We start from the raw sequence: 20759 nt of genomic DNA on the forward strand, positions 1-20759 counted from the left end.
CAAAATGGAACAGTTTGGTGTGCTAATGATCCATTTGCAGAAAGAGATAAAGAAGAGGAAAAGAGGGAAGACGGTTGGGAAAGGAATTGATAGAGCCGAAGGCAGGTAAGCGGATACCCAAAATATCCTCTATCACATAATATATAATAACGGGAAGCAGTGTGCGGAGGTGATTAGCGATTTGCCGCAATTCATTGTTCAAAATCGCTTTCATGCCCAATTGAACAGCTCAAAATTGATAGATCTATTGGAGCAGTGCTATATGCACTACTACCACGCTACTGTCAACCAGCCAAATTGTTAGGTTAATTTCCAACTTTTTAAATTCTTAAAATGGTAAATATTTTTTCTTTTATTTGCATCTTGGCTAACTGAAGGTGAGTAAATTGTTTCATGCAGTTTCGGATATGTAAAGTTTCTTATATGTATACGAGTCTTGAAAAATAATTTTTGCATTATATGTTTAGATTTGCAAAATTTGTTTCATCTCTTTTATATTCTTTATCAGCATCTGAAAAGAAGTAAGATCACGGGTTAGAACTTTTGGAAATGGGACAACACTTAATATTGCTTGAAATTTTTTCAACGGAAACGTTTCGGAAAATTTAACTCTAGCTTTCAGAGTTGCCTTAGAGACAAGAGGCATATGGCATCCTGTGCCAAGTATTGCTAAAACAGCAATACAACAATAGAGCAGCAAAGAGGCAATCCAAGTAGATACTTCAGAAGGCCCTCAAACATTCAGACCGAATGCTTCTCCTCTTTTGGCTGTTGGCCTAAGATTACTACTACCATTGAAGAGTCCATTTTATGTCATCATTGCAAATGTTAAAAATGCATTTCACTTCCTATTAAATTCAATCAAATCATCAAAACTTTCCTGTTTTAATCACTACACTAAGCTCATTTTGGAAAATCAACAACTAGAAAAGTTCAGTGTAAATTTATTAGTATATATATATATAAGGATAACCCATCACATTATACAGAGATATAGTTGGATTAAGCAAATTATTACAGTCTAAAATACTAGAAGAACTCTAATGAAGCACTGTAAGATAATTCAATAGTTATAGTCAATTGCAATGACATGAACATGCAAATGCGTAACAAGTATTGGAAAATGCCGACAAACAATAGAAGCGGCGAAGTTTTTGTGTTGCTATCGAAAAAAGCAGTCCTTAGTTAATCTGCTATGCGATATCCAAATACCTAAATGATATACTTGAATAATGACGTTCACATTACTATTTGAGAAAAAATTGAATCGAGACAGACAGATCTACAGATATAACGAAATGCATTCGTTATTCGTAACTTAACTTCTGTAAGTCCTACTCTTTTCAGTAGGTATCTTTCGCTTTTTGCCATGCATTCCATTTGTTTACAGAAAACAAAATTGGTCCCTTGTAAATCACTGCTACTCAGCACCAAAATCTGAAATGAACTAAACTCCAATACATCATCATCAGTCATCACTAAATGATAGTGAAATTATGCAATGAGAAACTTTAATACTATATTTGTCAAAAATTCCAGTTTTTTTACAAAAATTGCATTTTTTCGCAATCAAAAATATTCTGCAAAATCAAATAATATCCTTTAACATGGGACTTTTTTGTGTCTAATCTGACAAAATTAGCAGACTTCAAATGGAGTCTGTCATATGGAACAAATACTAGCTGAACTGATCCAGCGATTCGCAGGTGATTGATTAGTATTTTATGCACTTCAAACTTTAGATCAGCGTTAATGTATTATGAAAACGGACGGTAGATTTTGCTAATAATTTTCTGATCCACCGTGATGTACTATACTTCATATGCTGACGTATCGTCATAATTTCAAAACCTTTAACCAATAATTCTGGATAAAGTAATTCAAAAGTTATAACTATCTTTAGTCAAAGTTCGAAATTTGAAATGACTTCAACTTTTAATTTTCTTGAACTTAAGTGTCACTTGCATTAAACGTGGCAATTTACTGGTAACTATGGCTCTGTTATTTGGAGAAGGAAAGTCTGATAATATATGATGCTAGGATTATCTTCATGACGTAATTCGCGGTAGCATTGCATGCGAAACACATGTTCGGTATCACTGGAATAGACTCTCTTCGGCCTTTTTATTCTTTGGTAGTACTATTTGACATATCTGTTTCATTCATTGAAAATCCTTCAACAGTTTCTAAATTTCTTCAATAACCCAGCTATTATTCTAAATTCTGAATTAATACGCCTGTTAAGTTTACTTTAGTTAAAATAGTTTTGGATTTCCTGTAATGAATAACTTCAATTTAAAGTAAAAGTGACAGAATCCCTTCCATTTTTAATTTTGTAAGAGATAAAATCAATCCAAAATCTTCAATTTTAAACGAATAAAAAATATATGTGAATATAATCACGAAACTGTTATGGTCGATAATCTAGCATGTTACCCTCTTAGATCGTGATCCCAAAACTAATATAGGATATTAAAAATAATCGCTAGTTGTAGTAATCAAAGAAAAAAAATCTTAAAGCTTTGCAACCTGATATTATTAAATGTTGATTTCATCACATTTTGGTATCACTCTTAAATTTTAGGAAGGGCGGGAAAGTGAAGAAAGTTAAGTTCATGCAAAGAATACCAGTACTAGTCATTTACATATTGGACGGTAATGTTTGTGCAATCAACTATTTGCACATTTGGCTAGTGGTAGAAAATGGAATATTTATGATGCTATATAGATACGGTATTAAGTGACTATTTCCCACTCCGTCATACTGAAGCTGTAACCTCTCGACCTTCAGCTTCAATTCCCCAGGCATTTCTATAAAAGGACTCTGTATACACCGGATATCAAAACTACTTCAACCAATAGACCAAATGACCTGACATTTTTGCATTTGTCAACAAATTGGCACTCTTTGTCCATCAAATGAAACCACTGTTCTCTGCCTCATCACATGAAAGCACTATTTCAAAACCACATATACTTCCTTTGCTTATTTACCGAAAAATGGACTCACAGTTGAGGAAAAGCAAATTGCTAGCTTCGCTCTCAATAATCGACTTCACCAATATTAGTGCATATGGACCAGATGCTTGTCACGTATTTGGCATATTTTCATTTCTATATTATTTTTTACAACAGTTGCTGTATCGTATTCCTAGCATTAAAATTTTTGAAACATTTTATCTTACTTAGTTGTCTTTCCTCTAAGTGATACATTCTCTTGCTCGAAATACTTTAAAGCATATGTGCACTTTCACCTGAAAACTGGAGTTCAAGCAATAAGCATGGTAAGATTCATTTGAAGCAATTGGAGGATTTATTGGCGTTCGATGATTAGAATGATATTTCAGATTCATGTGAAACAATTGAATTATTGGTAGTTAGAATGATCGTTCGATGATTCCTACTGTCCAATATTGTCCACTCGATAAGCCCACTAATATTAATTTGCATATGGGCACTTGAGCATATTACATGGTCTGCTCAACTTTTCATTAACATTATAATCCAAGTAAATCAGTTGTCAGCTCATAAAAGCTTTTCGACAACATTACCCACAATATCATATTTCCTTCATTCTAAAAATTCGAAAATTTGAAAAATTAACTTTAGTCATATATTAACAGAAAAACAATATTATTTGACATCGCATCGAAGAAAATCAACGTTTTAAACAAAAAGCCTTACAGTTTAAACATTAAAAAACAACATGCTTTCATTTCAGAAGAACTTCAGTTACCCTGTCAATAAGCCTTAGGTTTTGTCATTCATTCATTCACTCACACAATCTTTGTTGTTCAACAGCGAACTCAACATTTAACTCAGCTTTTTGATTTTGATAGTTTCCCGAGAAAAAAAAAATGAGCAAACTGCACGCGAAAGATAAATTGGAAAGTTTCCCATCTCGACCTCCAGATAAATCATATATGAAAAAAGGTAGAAAGAAATCCAATACAGATGCGATATATGAAGTATTCGAAAAATCGATACAGTCTAAAATGAGATTATCTTGATGATAATAGGATTAATTTTTTAGAACGAATTTTTATTTTCATTGCTATCAATTACTGTAGTGCTGAATCGAATGAAAAAGCATCGTATGCATAAGTTTTCAAGGAAAATATTTTTGTTTTTTCCACATTCGCAAGGGGTTTGTAAAGACAAAACCATAAAATGTTGCATAGACGACAGAGAATAATGCTTTAGAATTAATGGCACATTTCCATGATTCAGTTCAGAAAAAAAGCTAATAGAAAACGAAAAAGAGCATGATAATTTGAAGATAAAGACCGAATGAAAGATGAACATTGAATGTCGTATGGGATTTTCAAAAGGGAAGATAAAAATAAAGGAAAACTAATAAAACTGAGAGGAGAAACCAAAACGTACATCATCGAAAAACAAAAAATGAAGTGAAGCTGTTAGCCGATGAGATCGAATAACATGAAGCCAAACGAGTGCCTATGGAAGCAAATCATCAGCTATGCCTTTTTCACGATATTCTTCCAACCCCTAAAAAAATGACCAATTGAATGACAAAGATTATTTAATAATCTCACAAAGAAAATTGCTATTGTATTACACTAAGCACCAAAAGAATTTGCAAAGAAGTTCCGTAAAAGGAAAAATGAAACCCAATCCATAAAATGAACAAACACCAGAGAGTTACAGCACGAAGACCAAGAAAACATAAACCTTAAGTATAGACTTCAATCAATACAATGCATAAGTAACCAATTCATTGCCGCAACAGTCCAACCACACAAAATCGCCCAAATGAATCAAATAAAAAGGTCTTAAATACTCGAAAAATATAACTTATCTGTACAGTTGCAACAGATTACCTCTCCAGAATAAGAATAGAGGGGATGAATGAAAATGGGACGATCGACGCAAATCGGTACATTGGCTTTTATAAGCCAACGCTTGCATTCAGCGTAATAATCACGGCGGCAAGTGCTCATACAGTCTTTTCCTATATTTTCTGAATTTTTTAAAGGACTGAATTCTTCTGAACGTTTAACTTCCCATACATGGAAATTTCTGCAATCAATGAAAATATGGTAATGAACTACGGAAGGAAAAATTACGGCATTGCAAAAAGAAAAGGAACAAAAGTGATTAATACTGATAACAGAATAAAGTGTGGAGATCCTGTGGTACAGTCTATTAGTAGCGCAACAAGCTTTATTTTGGTGTCTGAAATGATACGTTTGAGTAATAGAAAAAGTCACTCCAATTCGTTGTTGTAGTGTCATCAAGAGAAATTTTATTGAAAGACCGGATAATAATATATAAAGAAAATTTACTTAGCACATTTGAAAGCATCGAAAATGAAAAACTCGAGTTTATAACCATTTTCTGTTTCTGGTTTCACTGAGATTCCAGTCATTCGATCAATGAACGGGATTTTTTTGAAGGCACGATGAAGAGGTAATTTAAAATTGGCTGCTGAAAACAAATTTTGAACAAATTTAGTTAATGAAAGAAAATTTAAGTCCAAAAAGCAATTCTTATCTTAAGTGTGAGAAACTAGAAATAACAAGTAATTTGAATTATTTAGAAATTCAAAACCAAATGAGTCGAAAAAAGAACCTAGATAAGCAGCCAAACGAACATGTAAATGAAATTTGATTTCCCATTCTACTATCACCCACATCACTTAGACTTCCGCTATGACGCTCTTCTATTGAGGTACGATATCACATCACAGCACTTTCTTCAAAACAACTTACAATTTCATCCCGCACACACAATAACTATTTTTTCAATCAGTCTTCACAAACCTGCGTGAACAAAGTCGCAAGTGAAGAAATGACTTGCAATATTTCCTGAGCGAAATTTGAGGCGTCCTGAATCATCTCGAGCAGCAGCTAGTTCCAGGGGTAGATCCGAATATTCAACAACTTGAACACCATCTGATGTTTGACATATTACACCAACTCGTTCAAATGGATCAGTTTTTTCCACAACCTGGAATGATTTCCACAATAAAGCGCTAGAAATTTCAGAATGAAAGTTAAGAAATACTTAGCCACTTTTAATATAATCTATAGGATTGGTTAGTCATCGGATGCGCAACAGTACCGTTATCAAGGAAAAAGCATCCGTTCAATTCCCTTATTTAAATTATCGATAATGAGATAGTCAAATTCCAATTGGTCAAGTGCAATATTCCTACTTTTGCGGCACAATCTACATTTTTCTTGATACAATATCCAATAAAGTGCGGATCTGCCACACGACACAAAACGTTGTCAACACCATAAACATGAAAATATTTGATTTGATTATTTATAGAGGAAGTGCAATGAGCTTCCAAGCATTCATAAAGGCCACCATTTCCATCTGAAATAAATTTCAATCAGATTCATTAAATTACAGTATTGGTGGCTACAGTGGAGCAATAAACAGAATGCTCACTTGGAGAAACCTCGAAACTGCTCTTTGAAGATAGAAATAAGCCACCATTTATGTCATAGCATGGAATTGATCGTTGTGAAAGTACTATAAGCTGTCCTGCATCAATACTAGCTACTGGAAGCACATCACGGAGATGCTTCAGTGTTCCCTCTGCGGTAGCCGAACTCGTCAACACAACCCTAATTTATGTTTTATATCAACAACTTTCCTACAGAACCCAGTCTAAGTAACTCATAAAGAATTTAATAAGAGCTATGAATGCATATTCTTGATTGCTTTATTTACAATTTTACAGTGCATAAGTTACTACATGGGTGATAAAAGATTTCGAATTATAAAATGTTCCAGAATGAGTAGAGCTAAAGAGTGACTTTATTTCAAGAAAACCATACCACCAGATCTTTGGGTCTGAATTCGGGAATGCCGCTCGAGCAAGGTCTTGCAAACGTGAAATACGAGCCGCTTGCAAGGCGAAAAGTGAATCAGTTATGTCGCAATCGGTGAATCCCAAGGAAAGGGTACCCTTAGGTTCAACTGATCCGAGCCGTGTTGCTTGACCGCCTGCCAGAACCACAGCAGCAACTTGTCCCTTTGCTATTGCTTCCAAACCTAAACATTATTAAACAATATGTATTCTGAGGAGACTTATACATTCCGAAAATCCAAAGCAATTTTAAAATTTGGCAACTAAAAAGGTTACAGAATAGGACATCAAAGCTATTTAATATAGATCGGTTACCTTCCTGCAAGCAACTGATAGCCGTATAGTAAAAAACTTTAGAGCAGTATGGTACTACCTGTATTCCAGTATTCCTTCATGATATTTTCGTCAATATCATTTGGAACAAAGTAGTGATCTTCACTGATTGGTTCCAAGCCTTCCAACTTCTGAAGAGAATTATAAACTTCAAGATACTCCTAGAAAACCATCTTTTTTTCATATTGCAAGACCGGATAAACTCATAATCACAATTTATCATAATAGATAAGAAAAGGAAATTTTACAACATCAAGAATCGTTGACATACCACTGGAAGTGCAGATTCCTTGAACGCTTTGTCTATTTCGTGCATATTATACAAAGTAAATTGATCCACTAACTGCTGTCGCTCCTCTGGTGTAAGGTCATTCCAGAAACGTAGCAGATAGTCATGTTTGCCAAAAATGGCCATTGCCTTTGATCGGTCTTCACGCATAGCTATGCGTAATATCAGTGTTATACTCAAATAAAGCAAAAAATATAATTCGAGTCTGAAATATAAAAGAAAGAACTGATTTAAAGCAATCATTTCATGCAATTTCTTCATCTTTTCTACTCATATCCAGAAAGATGAAACGAAACGTCCTTTTTCTTGGTGTATTTTAAGTTTATGAAATGATAAAAAGCGTTACCAAATCCTTTGCAAAAAAAAAAAAAAAAAAATGGATCGCGCAAGATAGATAGTCAAGAAAAGACTCCCTTGAAAGTATTTGATTTTTGATAAAACAACTTCTAACATTAAATGAACTGAAAAGTGCTTTTACTGTACTGAGGAAATAATACATCTACTGGTATATATATATATTGGAAGACTAAACTTTCCTTTGGTCACATTATTTAAAATTGAACTCATTCGGAAGAAAAAAATTGATAAAATCTCGTGGATTTCTTGCACCTTTTTTCGATGACAAACGGATAGCCAGGGGACAGAAAGAAAGGCAGAGAAAAGGAAAAGCGGAGCGGAAGGAAAAGGTTTGAATCTGGGAATCAGATGCAGTTTAACAAATATCCTCTGAGTGTAAACTAATATGTTTGTGGAACAGAAACAATAACGAACACCAAAAGTCGTTACAACCTGATAGTTTCCCGCTAACATGTAAAAACGAAAGGCAGTTTAAATATCGAGTCGTTGAGAAAATTTGTTCGCACAATTGTGCTTCATGAGTTGGTGAGATTCTTGAAGTGTTTGGCATGGGGTCTTGGGCAGTAGTACGGTAGCGAGGGAGTGGGACGCTTATGACCGGCAAGGTGTCGTGCAGTGTATTCGTGGTCGGTGAGAGTTTGTATAGTGTTTTGCCTGCTTCCCGATTGTCTTTTGGTTATTTTTATGTCCATTTTCAGTCGATGTTGTTTCATTTCTTCGAACTCTTTTTTGGTCGTTTAGATGGGTTTGACGGCACAGGGATTGCTTGCAGACTTGATAAATAAAAAATGGAAGTCTTGACGAAGTCGAGATTCTAAAGTATTTAGATTTTCTCAGAATAATTATGACTCCAGTGATATAGGATCGTAAATCAGGATTTCTGAATTACATGTTCTACACGTATTTCTCGAATACTTATTGTATGCGAGGTTTCATTATGAAGTCTTTAAATGTAGCAGTTTCATTATGAAACTGTTATATTTAATTCGATAAACCCTCTAATGCAGTTAATTGATTAGGAATAATGGCACTGTCTGACGATTTCGTGGAACAGTCATGCGGAGGAAGCAGGTCATCACTATTCCCATATTTCCCAATACGCAGTCTATTTTGTGCCTCTATAGGCGGCAACATTGGTATGCTTTTTATTAGCAATCGTTAATATGCTCTTGTTTTATCAACTTGATGCAAATGGCAGGTAAAAAAGTCGCTTAATACTGTCAAGACTAGCAAGATTTTACCAGTGAAACTAATAGGTAGATATGCATAGCAATGTAATATTGGAAGAAAAGTGAGATAGGATGATACTAGGAGTTAAATGTACTCGCAGTGATAGTAGGATAGAAACTGAGGGAATGGAGGAACTCAGTATGAGATGTGCCTGTTTTGCATAGGGTGTTGTTAGAATAATAGTCTAGAAGCCCTGCAAATACTTTTTTAATTTAATATATGGTTTTTTTTTTTTTTTTTTTTTCTTCGTGTTTGCTTTTCTCAACAATCGGCATTGCTGTTGTGGTGTAACTTTGTTTTTCATAATCGACATCTTTTTTTTCGGTTGCTAATGAAACCAAATTATGGATAATTACAAGGCTGCTGTTCCCTCTCAGATACCGCTATTTTGAATAACTGAACAATCATGGTTGTTCTGAATGGAAAACATCCAAAATTTAGGAAAATGCATGCTTGCTTTTTTCCATGATGAGTAGACAAGTTCATGTTAACGTTAACCCGGTAGTCTTACAGATCGTACTACACTGATGTGCTGACTTTTGCTATATTCATTTATTGCACTATTAGGTGTTGTCATGTACTTTGTACAGTTGGATTTCCATCCCACTTTAGACATTTCTACTTTTTAATCGCATTGAGCTGTTAGAAATATTTTTGAATTTGGAATTTCTGGTATATCCTTTTTTTGGTTTTGTTTGGAAGATTTTCAGCTCTAGAAATGTGAGTTTCCTTGTATACAGCTGATGGCTTTTCCGCAGTACAACGTCCTATTTTTTTTTTTTTTTTTCTGAGATCTGCTTAGCATATAAGTTATTATATTAATAAGAGGGGGTGGGTTTGTTTATTTCCTTTCTTTTTCTTTTTAAGTGCTTAATTGATTGAAGCTTGCAGGTAAGTCTGATGAGGAAGTGGAATTTGGTTCGCTTAAATATTTTCTTTTATGTGGTGTGGGTGGAGTGATCTCATGTGGTACCACACATACGTCTATTGTTCCACTTGATCTTGTCAAATGTCGAATACAGGTATTGGTGTTAAATGGCTTACAGGAGCTTCTCAATTTTATTTCTACGCTTATGCAAGTGGTGTTGATTTTTAGGTGAATCCGGAAAAGTACAAAGGAATTATACAAGGCTTTCGAACTACAGTAAGAGAAGAAGGCTTTCGTGCTTTGGGGAAAGGATGGGCGCCAACATTAGTTGGATATTCGCTCCAAGGACTTGGAAAATTTGGTTTTTACGAGATGTTTAAAATTTTCTATAGTGACGTGCTGGGTGAGGTACAGTTTTTATGTTGGTTCGGCAAACTTGGTTTTGTAATGCTCCGTCTTAGGTCTGTTTGGGTAGAGTTGACTTTGTTTCATCTGTTAAACTAGTATTTTCATGGAGTTTTTTTTTAAATTTATTTATTTAAGGAGACATTGGGACAATTTTGAGTTTGGGAAAGGATTTCTGGCAGTACTAATATTTTTTGTTTTAGGAATTATCTTATCAGTGGCGTACAAGTTTGTATTTGGCTGCTTCTGCGTCTGCAGAATTTTTCGCTGACATTTTACTGGCACCAATGGAGGCTACGAAGGTTCGCGTTCAGACGTCTCCAGGTGCTCCACCAACACTTCGTGGTTGTGCACCAATGATATATAGAAATGAAGGAATGACAGGCTTTTACAAAGGCAAGTAGTTGTACCATTGATTTTGTAAAATATTATTTGCTAGAGTACTTTATGTATTTGATTTTGGGAAATAGGTCGAAGACAGTAAAGTATTAGATCGTGAAAAGATTGAAGTCAAATGGTTTTCTTTTTTTTTCAAGTCATAGTGTACTTTCGCGTCAAATGATACTTGATTGATTTTAGGTCTACCACCACTTTGGATGCGTCAGATACCTTACACCATGATGAAATTTGCGTGTTTTGAACGTACATTGGAAGCATTATATAGGTATGTGGTACCAAAACCACGTTCTGAATGCACAAAGCAAGAACAATTAGTAATTACGTTCGTCGCTGGATATATTGCCGGTGTGTTCTGTGCTATCGTTTCTCATCCGGCGGATACAATCGTTAGTAAACTCAACCAAGATACGGGCTCCTCCGCGAGTGCAATCGCTAGAAAATTGGGTTTTATGGGTATGTTTAAGTGCGTTCTATATCCATTGAGGTTCAAAAGTTTTAAGGGTTTATACTCGACTAAAACTTAACACTGAATTCTGTGAACTAAATGAAAGAACAGCCATTACTTGCAGGTCTCTGGAAAGGACTTTTTCCTCGTATTATAATGATAGGTACGCTTACGGCATTGCAATGGTTTATTTATGATTCTGTGAAAGTGTATTTTAAATTGCCTCGTCCACCACCGCCAGAAATGCCGCTCTCTTTACGTAAAAAGCTGGAAGCAGCCGGGAAATCGTAAAACATGTTCCTGAGTGTTTGCCGTTTTCCGGTTACATGAATTTTTTTCTTCATATGCAGTTACTAGTTAGGTTTTTTTTGATAGCTATGTGTTTCATATGGTTTATTAACTCGGTGTGCGAAATACACAGCGATAGAATCTATTTAATTAGGGTGATAAACTATTTTGCAAAAGTCGAGTTTGTGTACGACAATGGTAACAATGAAGCATATGCAGGTTCTACTGTATATTATTAAATGAAATTTAAACAATGTTATCTCACTATAGGTATTAGCTGTTCCTGACACTTTTCGGCCCTTATATCTGGTATAAATAGGGAGTTGGTAATTCTGAAGCACAACACAGCTTCTGAAATATGAAGGCTTGGTATCAGATAATACTGGAGCATAGGATACCAATCTGCTGTGCTGACGGAGAGTAAACTGTGTAGAATTTAATAATTTCTTGTATCCCTTGTGGAGTCAATATGATTAGTTTTAATGAAGTTTGGTTTCTCCATTATGTTACTTGTCCGAAGGCTGCATTGAAGCAGATGACGTGTTGTTAACCATTGCTGAAAAGTACTAGTAGCCCCTTGAAGATTCTCATGACTGGCGTATCACAATCATTTGCCTTGAATAAAGAATTCCTGTTGAGTATGAGTGTTATACTCGTTCTTTTTAGTAGGTGTACATTTTGTGTTGTGTTTTGCAGGGGAATGTTGTGCCTAAAAGTTTTTCAGAAATACTTTTAGGGAGTGGTTGGCATGTGGTCAGTTAAAAATTGTTGTCGATGATATAATGGATAAAAATTGATGTTCCAGAAAGGATTATGAAGGTGGAGTGATTCGGCGGGTTTCTGAGTTCGAGATATAATGTTTCTATATAAGCCACCAATCTGTAGACAGTTAAAGTATAATGTAATAACGCAGGAACATGTGTTTATCGGTCTCTAAGGTGATCGAATTGTTCCACTTTTTGTTTGTTCATCGTAACTTGAGCGTGAAATTGGAATAAGATTCTAGGAGTCATGAAGTGAGTTTTAAGATGCTCGGTTCGGAATCGTGAAGTTACTGATAAACATTCTGTTTCAATGGAAATGATAAATAATTGGAAGGATCCATAAGGCTTCGTAAAAGTAGACAAATTATCTGTGGGAGGAATTTAAATATAAAGGGTATTTCTTCAATAAGTTCAAAACTTTTTTTTTAAACTCTATGAAGCGAAAATCCAATTCACCGGGACGAGGAAATGAATGAAGTTAAACTGTCAGATGCTTTGTTTACATGTACGTCATACGGTCCAGTTGGAGCATGGGGGGTGGGCTGGAGGAGGAAGCGGGGAGAAGGAGGGAAGGCGTAACAGTTGGCGTTTGATTTGTTATTTCTAGAGACCTGTCTTACAATGCATATATATATATATATATATATATATTCGTCACTGGATTTCGAATTCTGATATGAATATTTCATTGATTATAATGTCCTTTTTTTGCTTTATAATACATGTATTTTGAAGCATGAGTGTGTTACGTTTGGTCTTTAGTATGTTTTGTTTGGTCCTTCGTTCACACTTTTTTTCAGAATTGAAAGAGGAAATAGGTAGAACATTGCTCATGAAATCTTGAGCTAAGTGTACACTTCTTAAATGGCGTGTAATGGTTTTGTAAAATCAGTTGTGCTCTTCATTTCCTTTATTATAAGTATCTAAATCGTAACACAATTGTGGATTTTTTTTTACAAGTGAACGTAGCAAAATATAGTGATATTCACTATAGTTTTGGGATGATTAAGGAAGAAGGTTTCCCACTTTCGAAAGAAGAGTAGGTTCTCACATACCGTGGTTACTTATTGTAGGACTTAGGAAACTTGGTTTTACGAAATGTGCAAGCTATGTTATTGTTTTTCGGTATTTTTGCCTCAAGTAAACTGGTATCAATTATTGTCTCTAGCTGATAAATACGTTGATTTCGATTTTTCTCACAATCGAGATAAGTGTTGGATTTAGGAATTATTAATTCTTGCTCTCTTTTAGTAAATAGCATTTACATGGCTAATATCTTTCTATGTAGCAGCGTCAGTTTCAGCCGAATCCATCGCTGGTATTTCGCTTTCTTTATTGGAAGAGACGAAAGCAATGATAAAATAATGCTGGATTTGTTCCAAAGTTGCGAAGACAGGTGATTTGGCGTGGTAAAAGAATTACTGGATTTTATAAGTTTTTTCTTTTTAGCATCTAGATGTCAGTTTTAATTGATAAGATCACTTGGCAATTTCAAATTAAACAAGATATATGTATTTATGAAGAATGTTTTATCTCAACAGCAGTCTTTTTTGTTCGTGTTTGCTTATTTTTGAGATGGATATTATGACCATCAAAGATTTACCATTGCCAGATACGGTGATGATAGTACTATACTAACAGGTACATAAACCGTTCTAGTTACTTTACTTTTTTTGCGTTATCACATCGCATCTACTGAAATCCAATTTCCACACGGTTGAATAGAAACTGGATCAGAATTCGGGATTATGATCAACAACTTGGTTATGTAGGACAGTATTTTTCATTTGTCATCGCTGTTATTTATGAAGGTTTTATCTGCTACATTCTTGTTGGGTGTAAGAGCTTCCAATTACTTTGCAAAAATATTATAATTTTATGTGTTCTTAATTCTTGTGTATACTTTCGTAATAAGTGCAATATTTTATAGTGAAAGTATAGATTTCAAATTATTCCATTCATAGGTTAGGAGGTTTACTTCCACTCGTTATCGTGATTGGTATGTTATCGGCTGCATAATAGTTTATTTATGTTAGTATGAAAATAAGATTTGAACTGCCTCATTCATGACCATCTAGAATGCTATAATTAGTACAAGAAAATTGCAGTGACTGGTCTAAACAAGAATGTTATTACCTTTTTTTTTTCGTATTTTCGACTTACATTTTTTTTCTATAAGTTGTTCTTTAATTTATACTATATCTTATAAAAGTTTAAGTACCATAAAACATTATGCTACAAACAACAGATTTCGTAAATATATTTTTCTGAAAAATAAGTGACTTGTCCATAAATTTCTCAGTGTAATTTGCTTGCCGTTTGTAGCAGGATTATACATAAAAATATTCTCGGTACTGTAAATGGATAGAAAAAAGAAATTTGATTTGTAGTGATGAACTTTTGCTTCGAATAATGTTTTATAACATGCAAAAAACTGCAAAAAGTTAGGTTAAGTGTTGGATATGATTACAAATATGTATAACTGTTTGAGGAATAAATGGTTTTATGGATAATTTGTTCAGAGATTTGGCAGCTTAGCAGTACTGCGCTGATGTTGTTCTGCTGAGTGGTTATGGAATAAGTTTGACATAATACTCCTAATTTGTACAGGAGATTGAGGTCTTGGTATCCTGCAGTAACTTCTCGTTATTACTGGTTATTTTAGGAAATCTAGGTTTGAAGTGATGAATGGAATTTTGCAGGACATTGTTGGATGAAGGAATTCGCAGAAATGTTTGCTGCGCTATATCAGTTATCCGTTCTGATCTCTTCATTTGCAAAATACTCCGCAGTTGTTTCCAGACTGCAATGTAAATGGAAAGGTTCGTGTCGGTCGGTTTTTTTGCAAATGTCCCGGATTAATTTATGTAAGTTACATCAGCGCACAATATAAAAAATTCTTTAGGACACAGCGTCAAATTCTGGATACTGTCATTGGTGTAACCGTTTGGAAAGAACTGACGGAAGTCGATTTTTTTTCTGATTACATTTGGGATGGACTTGCAATGATGATTACTAATCTAGAGAAGGTTGTCTTTTCATTTCGATCTGCAGATCACTGAAGTAACGGAGTATGAGTGGAGAAAATATCCTGACTAGAGAATTCTAAATAATTTAAATAATGCTGGTGAAGAATTCTGAATGATTAAATAACGCTGAGGATTTTTAGCTGATACGCTGGCTCACAACATATCCCGCTGGCTTAAAATTAAATGCTCATTTGAATACCATATTATCACAGTTCTTTGTATATCATATCTATTTATGGCAAAGTAAGCTGAAATTAACTTGAGATTGATGATTTCTATTACTTTTTATTTGTATACTAATACATGCAGCCTCAGGAAAGAAATTTTGAATCTCAGGAGGTTCAAAGTATTATGAACTTTCAATCTCAGGAGGGTTTCAGAAATTTTAAAATCATCAAGTTCAAAGGATGGTACAGTTTTTCAATTAAACTGATACACTTGTTTTTCAGCTTATTTATCAGTAGCAAGTGTTTACATTGGATTTGGTTTCATTTCTTTATCGTGTTTCTTTGGCTTATCTGTTTTTTTCGCTGCTTTATCTGATCTCTTTCGGCTACTCACCGTGCATATATACTGCTTTCATATTTACGCTTTCAAGCAAGTGTTATTTCCATTTTTTACAGTAATTGAAAGTGAGCATTTTTGTAAGGAGTGCATAACTACTGTTTCACTTCATTCCCAATCAAGAATCTCTTCCAGGATGGCCACACTGTCAATAATGTCAATAAAATCACTTTGGAGATTATTTCGTGGACGGAAATATAATCCTTTGCGCAAGAGAGTTGATTCAGTAAAACTGGACGCGAGACAGCTATTCATAGCTACTTTATTTTTCACCATATTACTTTTTCTTCTTCCTACGATACTTGTTTATTTCTTCATATTTTCATCGGTAGGCTTGAATTGTAAAACTATTTTTAACTTTGTAACTTAGTAATACCTAACAAGAATTAAATGATATACTAATTCAGTAAATATCTCGTGAAAAAAAAATTTTTTTTACTTAAAAAAAGAAAACTTCGGTTTTTATCAATACGTGTTAAATGGTTGCAGCTGCATTATGGAGTGTGCGCTATACAAATGCTCCTCTCGTTGCTGTCGATTGTTCAGGATAAAATCATCTTCTGTGTTTTCAAACAGCATTATAACTGATGAGTATGATATCTCGATATTTTTTAAAATCATATTTTCTAATTCCACCGCATCTTCACCAAACACTGATAAAAGAATAAATTGTATTACACTTCCCATTGTTTACAAGAAATAGAACGATTCTTATACACGTAAGTTATTTGGAACTATTTGATCTGAACTTGTTTTGATAGCGGTTGCATTTTTCAGAAAATGTGTTACCACGCAGTTTCCTGTTTGTGAAAGACCTGATCTTCGAAATAATTTAAAAACTTAAAAATTGAAAAAAAAAAAAAAAACTAAAAAATTCTTCAGCACTTCCCCGTGGGTAGTGACATGCAATTATCTTTACCAAAAATTATTCACAAGGAAATTACACTCGGAAGAGGAAGCCGTTTAGAAGATGAAGGGTTTTCAATAATTTTTTATTTCATATCAATTCTTATGAATTCCAAAGAAACTGATACTATCAGGATCATCACACGAACTGTTACGAGGTTAATGTCTATCAAAGCTTAATCCTTTTGGGCTGCTATCTCCTATCTACATTCATATTTGTTGCTGTACCCTTACCTGCCATATCAAACGACAATATTCTAAGTTTATCAAAAACTGGAGGCAAGAACTTTTTAAAACCTGTTTTTTTGGTAAGGAGTCATATGACCCATTCACATCCTTTTAGCATAGGAGCTGTGAAAGTCGAAATATTTGAGAAATCTTTTGTTCATTGAGGAATGTTTCTAACTGATGAGAAGGCTCTAGCAACGAAATCGCTTGTCATTCTAGATGTTCGACCAGAAGAACAGATCGCTAAAGAACACATTACCAAAGGTTTATTATATTTGGGCCAAAAAAGGAGTCTTATATGTAAGCATTTTAAAAAATAATTTTGGGATTTTGCAGCTGAATATTACTCACGAGTCTTTCTAAGTTGTGACCATTACGAAACAGAAGTAACATTAATTGTCTGCTGTCATGTTTATGGAACTGATGAAGTTGTATCAACATAGGGCATAATGTGATGCTTTTAAAAAGAGGTATAGTGTCTGAAGATTTCTTGGTACAGCAAAAGCTCTGGTAATTTGAGTAAATAATATGTGGTGGAAATGTCCCAAATTAAAGTTTGATTTCTGTTCTTCCTTCTGAATGCTAGCATCCAGAAGAGTTATTAACAACAACAAATAGCAAACCAGTTAAATTAGAAGCGTCAAAATTAGCCGTCAATCGAAAACCAGCTTTCGAGAAAAGTCCACTTCATCAAACTTCTCCGTTTTCACAACTTTAATTTCTGCAACTTTTTCATCCAAAAATTCTAAAGGGAGTACGCAACAAAAAACTTTTCATAGCTGAATTCTTAAAAACAACGACAAGCTCTACAAACAAAAACAGTGTTTATAAAGGAGTGAGACAAGGAAACCAAACGAACAAACGTAGAGCTTGGAGATGATTTTTATGCTTTGATCTTTTAATCAAAAAAAAAAATGTATCAATTCGAGATATAAGGATTCTAATTTTTTGAGTCGAGATTTTATATAATGGTAAATTATGGTTAATCTAATGCTCCCACACAAAATCAAGCATAGGATATTTCAAGGGAGCATCCACAGACATCTCCAAGAAACATTTCGACTGTAGCACTTCATTTCACTGAATATTTCGGCAATTTGACAAGATGAGTGCAAAAAACTACCGGGACCATTCCTAAAATAAGGTATATTTACAATAACATTATTCAAATGATAATTTCAAAGTTCTGAAGCTCCTCATCCGATGGAAGAACAATTTTGTCTGGTCGAATCAAGTCTTTGCTGATGTATGGTAATCCTGCTTTTTCCCTTCGTGCCATCTCCAAATGAGCTTCTCGATATGCCCAATCCCTTGCTTGTGGCCTGTAATAAACTACTTATCAGAAAAAGATACGGCTCTTTTGAGAGGCTTGCAAAATACTTCCATATCACAAAAAACTTTTTGTGAAATATTTCAAAAATCTGTATATGATGATGTAAGCTTGTCTGGACTCAAATTTTTCACAAATAGATTACTAACACCTTTATGAACAATAATAGCAATAGATATATCAGCAAACGAGGATTGCTGTTTTATAAAAAGTAAATTAGAGTTCTTTTTAATACTTGAAGTAAGAGGTAAGAGTAGAGCAGACTAAAGTATGCTGACATAATGAATTAGTTCAGAAAAGGTTTTGAAAAGAAAAAAAGAAAAAAGAAAAACAAACCAATCGGGAGCAGCGTATAGGATGTACAGCGTCACCCAACTAACCATTACTGTTAACAAAACAAACATGTACTGATGAAATTTCAACCAATCTGCATGTTCATCATAGGGTGATAAACCAAACCAAATCCAGTTGCGACGCTATAAATTAAGGCAAGACATCCACAAAAAAAATTTCGAAGTTTTATTTCCTGATTCAAAAGAAAAGCACCATTATTTGAAATCAAGAAATTATCAGAACGAACGATCTGGCCGCCCTGATCTTTTGCCAGTGGTCTTCTCCAGCCATCACCAAATAGCCAATCCAGACGACTACCATTTAATTTCGGCCACGGATTTTCATATGCATAAGAGTCTGAACCAGGTCTAAAATAATGCATATTGGGAAGCGTTCCTACGCTAAAACAGCCACAAAATATCAACAGAAGAACCTCTTATATTACTACCTAAGAATAATTTTCACACGAAATGATTTTTGCGAGCAGTGTATTCCTTTAATGAAGAGCATTTTTGATTTTGCTTGCAACCAATTAAATTTAAAAAATCTACAAGCCTACTCGGCAAACCTCCAGAATCACACATTAATCGTCACTAAACTGTATCTCATTCTTTTAGTACACAGCCAAAGATTGCAATTTGATCTTCATAATTTTTTCCCTTCGTTCGAATTTTTAGTTTTATGTGAAGTATTTTTGGTCAGCAACACATTTGCAACGAAGCAAACAAATAAGACAATATAATACCATATCCATTATAAAATTTTATAACAAAAGAGTACTATTCTTCTCTATTCTGGGATTGATTTGGATATTTTATAACTGTCTTAACAGAGAAGTAACCAAGTGTATAACTAGATGAGATCCTTTTTGAACTTGAACAGTGATTCCCGAGTGGTATGAAATACTACAAAATAAGACCTATCGAAGTTTCCTGCATTCTGCGGTGCTAACAAATGATAAAGTATGAAAGTCTTGATGAACTGACCTGTAATTTGCTGGCTTCATTTCAATATTCTCTTCACCGTTAGCTCCCTGCGAAACTGCCGACGATAGCCTCAGGAAAGTAACAGAGATGGTACGACGATAAAGTGGTAGAAACAGCAACATCCCAGCCAAAAATTATTTGAAAAGAAGCTGAAAACTGCAATTTGTAGAGGAAGCCCACATTATGCTAGCAGCTACGACACGTCTTATCACTCATTAAGACGTCATAGCATTCAAAATTATGAACAGCGTACAAGTTCCTCAATTCGCAGAATGACGCAGTCTTAAGGAAACACAGCTGGTGCGCAGGGAAGAACCACGCATGAAATCAAAAGACGAAACCCGATAAGAACCATTCGAGGTACGTCCAGGGGCTATCTCGTACGGGCCGTATTTCTCTACCTCGGCTATTTAGAGGCATGCTTCAAAGGCTGGTCGTTATATATCGTTGTTCCATTCAGGAGATGGGCTGATTCAAGCTGACAGTGAACAATGCCAGGGAGCAAACTCGCGGCTCATTTAAAATAAGGAGGGGAGCATCGCCTAGGCTAGAATTTAGAAATGGAAGAAAAGTTTAGTTAATCATTATAAGTTCACGGTGGGCGCAAAATGAAATAAGATTCGAAGGAGTAAGTAAGAGGTAACACAATTTTATTTTACTATGAATTGGGTAAGCTGAGTCGGGAACTGTTAGATAATGCGACGATCAAAACTACTGAGAATCAGATTGGTAATTGGATTAGAATTAGTCAACTGCTACATTAGTAAGAGACTAATGCTTAGAGGGAAATTTGCCATGCTGTTTTTATGTCCACTTATGATGTTGAGCTCTATACATTTCTAATATATTTGGTAAATATAAATATGATCTGTGCTTCATGTAAATTTCATTTCACTTAAAGTTATCGATTGTTATGAAAGTCAAGTATTAATGGAATTTAGTTATAATCATACTTTGGAAACTTGAGCAGTTGGAAAAGAGATGTTTTTTGCCCAATTGTCCAACTAATTGACATTATAACAATATGGTCGACGGCTGAAGAGGGTGGTGATTTGTCACTATTTCCACTAATAGACGATATGCTTGTTTCCATACTTCATACTATTCAGAACGCGTAAATACCTTATCCTCTCTAACTTATACGTAGTTCTATCAACTTAA

General features: G+C 34.5%; 6 protein-coding genes across 6 annotated transcripts; 4 read left to right on the plus strand and 2 right to left on the minus strand.

The window, feature by feature from the left end:
* Positions 1-4: 4 nt before the first annotated feature.
* Bm10995 (Uncharacterized protein) lies at positions 5-692 on the plus strand (the record flags this gene model as incomplete). Its single annotated transcript, XM_043073696.1, has 2 exons — positions 5-105; positions 623-692. The coding sequence occupies 2 exons, from the start codon at positions 5-7 to the stop codon at positions 690-692; spliced, it is 171 nt and encodes a 56-aa protein (XP_042929630.1).
* Positions 693-4458: 3766 nt separating this feature from the next.
* Bm2622 (Uncharacterized protein) lies at positions 4459-7616 on the minus strand (the record flags this gene model as incomplete). Its single annotated transcript, XM_043073697.1, has 9 exons — positions 4459-4509; positions 4842-5040; positions 5307-5448; positions 5784-5970; positions 6179-6345; positions 6421-6599; positions 6813-7029; positions 7218-7308; positions 7449-7616. The coding sequence occupies 9 exons, from the start codon at positions 7614-7616 to the stop codon at positions 4459-4461; spliced, it is 1401 nt and encodes a 466-aa protein (XP_042929631.1).
* Positions 7617-8847: 1231 nt separating this feature from the next.
* On the plus strand, positions 8848-11461 carry Bm13762 (Uncharacterized protein; the record flags this gene model as incomplete). Its single annotated transcript, XM_001899275.2, has 6 exons — positions 8848-8959; positions 9945-10075; positions 10150-10329; positions 10530-10722; positions 10906-11178; positions 11295-11461. 6 exons carry the CDS (start codon positions 8848-8850, stop codon positions 11459-11461), a joined length of 1056 nt encoding a protein of 351 aa, XP_001899310.1.
* A 3474-nt stretch (positions 11462-14935) lies between these two features.
* Positions 14936-16403, plus strand: Bm3139 (uncharacterized protein; the record flags this gene model as incomplete). The annotated part of the gene is made up of 6 exons (XM_001899274.2): positions 14936-15054; positions 15128-15251; positions 15392-15494; positions 15701-15848; positions 15951-16143; positions 16305-16403. 6 exons carry the CDS (start codon positions 14936-14938, stop codon positions 16401-16403), a joined length of 786 nt encoding a protein of 261 aa, XP_001899309.2.
* A 713-nt stretch (positions 16404-17116) lies between these two features.
* Bm10996 (Uncharacterized protein) lies at positions 17117-17392 on the plus strand (the record flags this gene model as incomplete). The annotated part of the gene is made up of 2 exons (XM_001899273.1): positions 17117-17213; positions 17286-17392. The coding sequence occupies 2 exons, from the start codon at positions 17117-17119 to the stop codon at positions 17390-17392; spliced, it is 204 nt and encodes a 67-aa protein (XP_001899308.1).
* A 722-nt stretch (positions 17393-18114) lies between these two features.
* On the minus strand, positions 18115-19720 carry Bm4032 (Uncharacterized protein; the record flags this gene model as incomplete). Its single annotated transcript, XM_001899272.1, has 4 exons — positions 18115-18271; positions 18616-18755; positions 18860-18980; positions 19599-19720. 4 exons carry the CDS (start codon positions 19718-19720, stop codon positions 18115-18117), a joined length of 540 nt encoding a protein of 179 aa, XP_001899307.1.
* Between the last annotated feature and the right edge of the window lie 1039 nt (positions 19721-20759).

This window comes from Brugia malayi (assembly GCF_000002995.4).
Source record: "Brugia malayi strain FR3 genome assembly, contig: Bm_v4_ChrX_scaffold_001, whole genome shotgun sequence".
NCBI classification, from domain to species: Eukaryota; Metazoa; Nematoda; class Chromadorea; order Rhabditida; family Onchocercidae; genus Brugia; species Brugia malayi.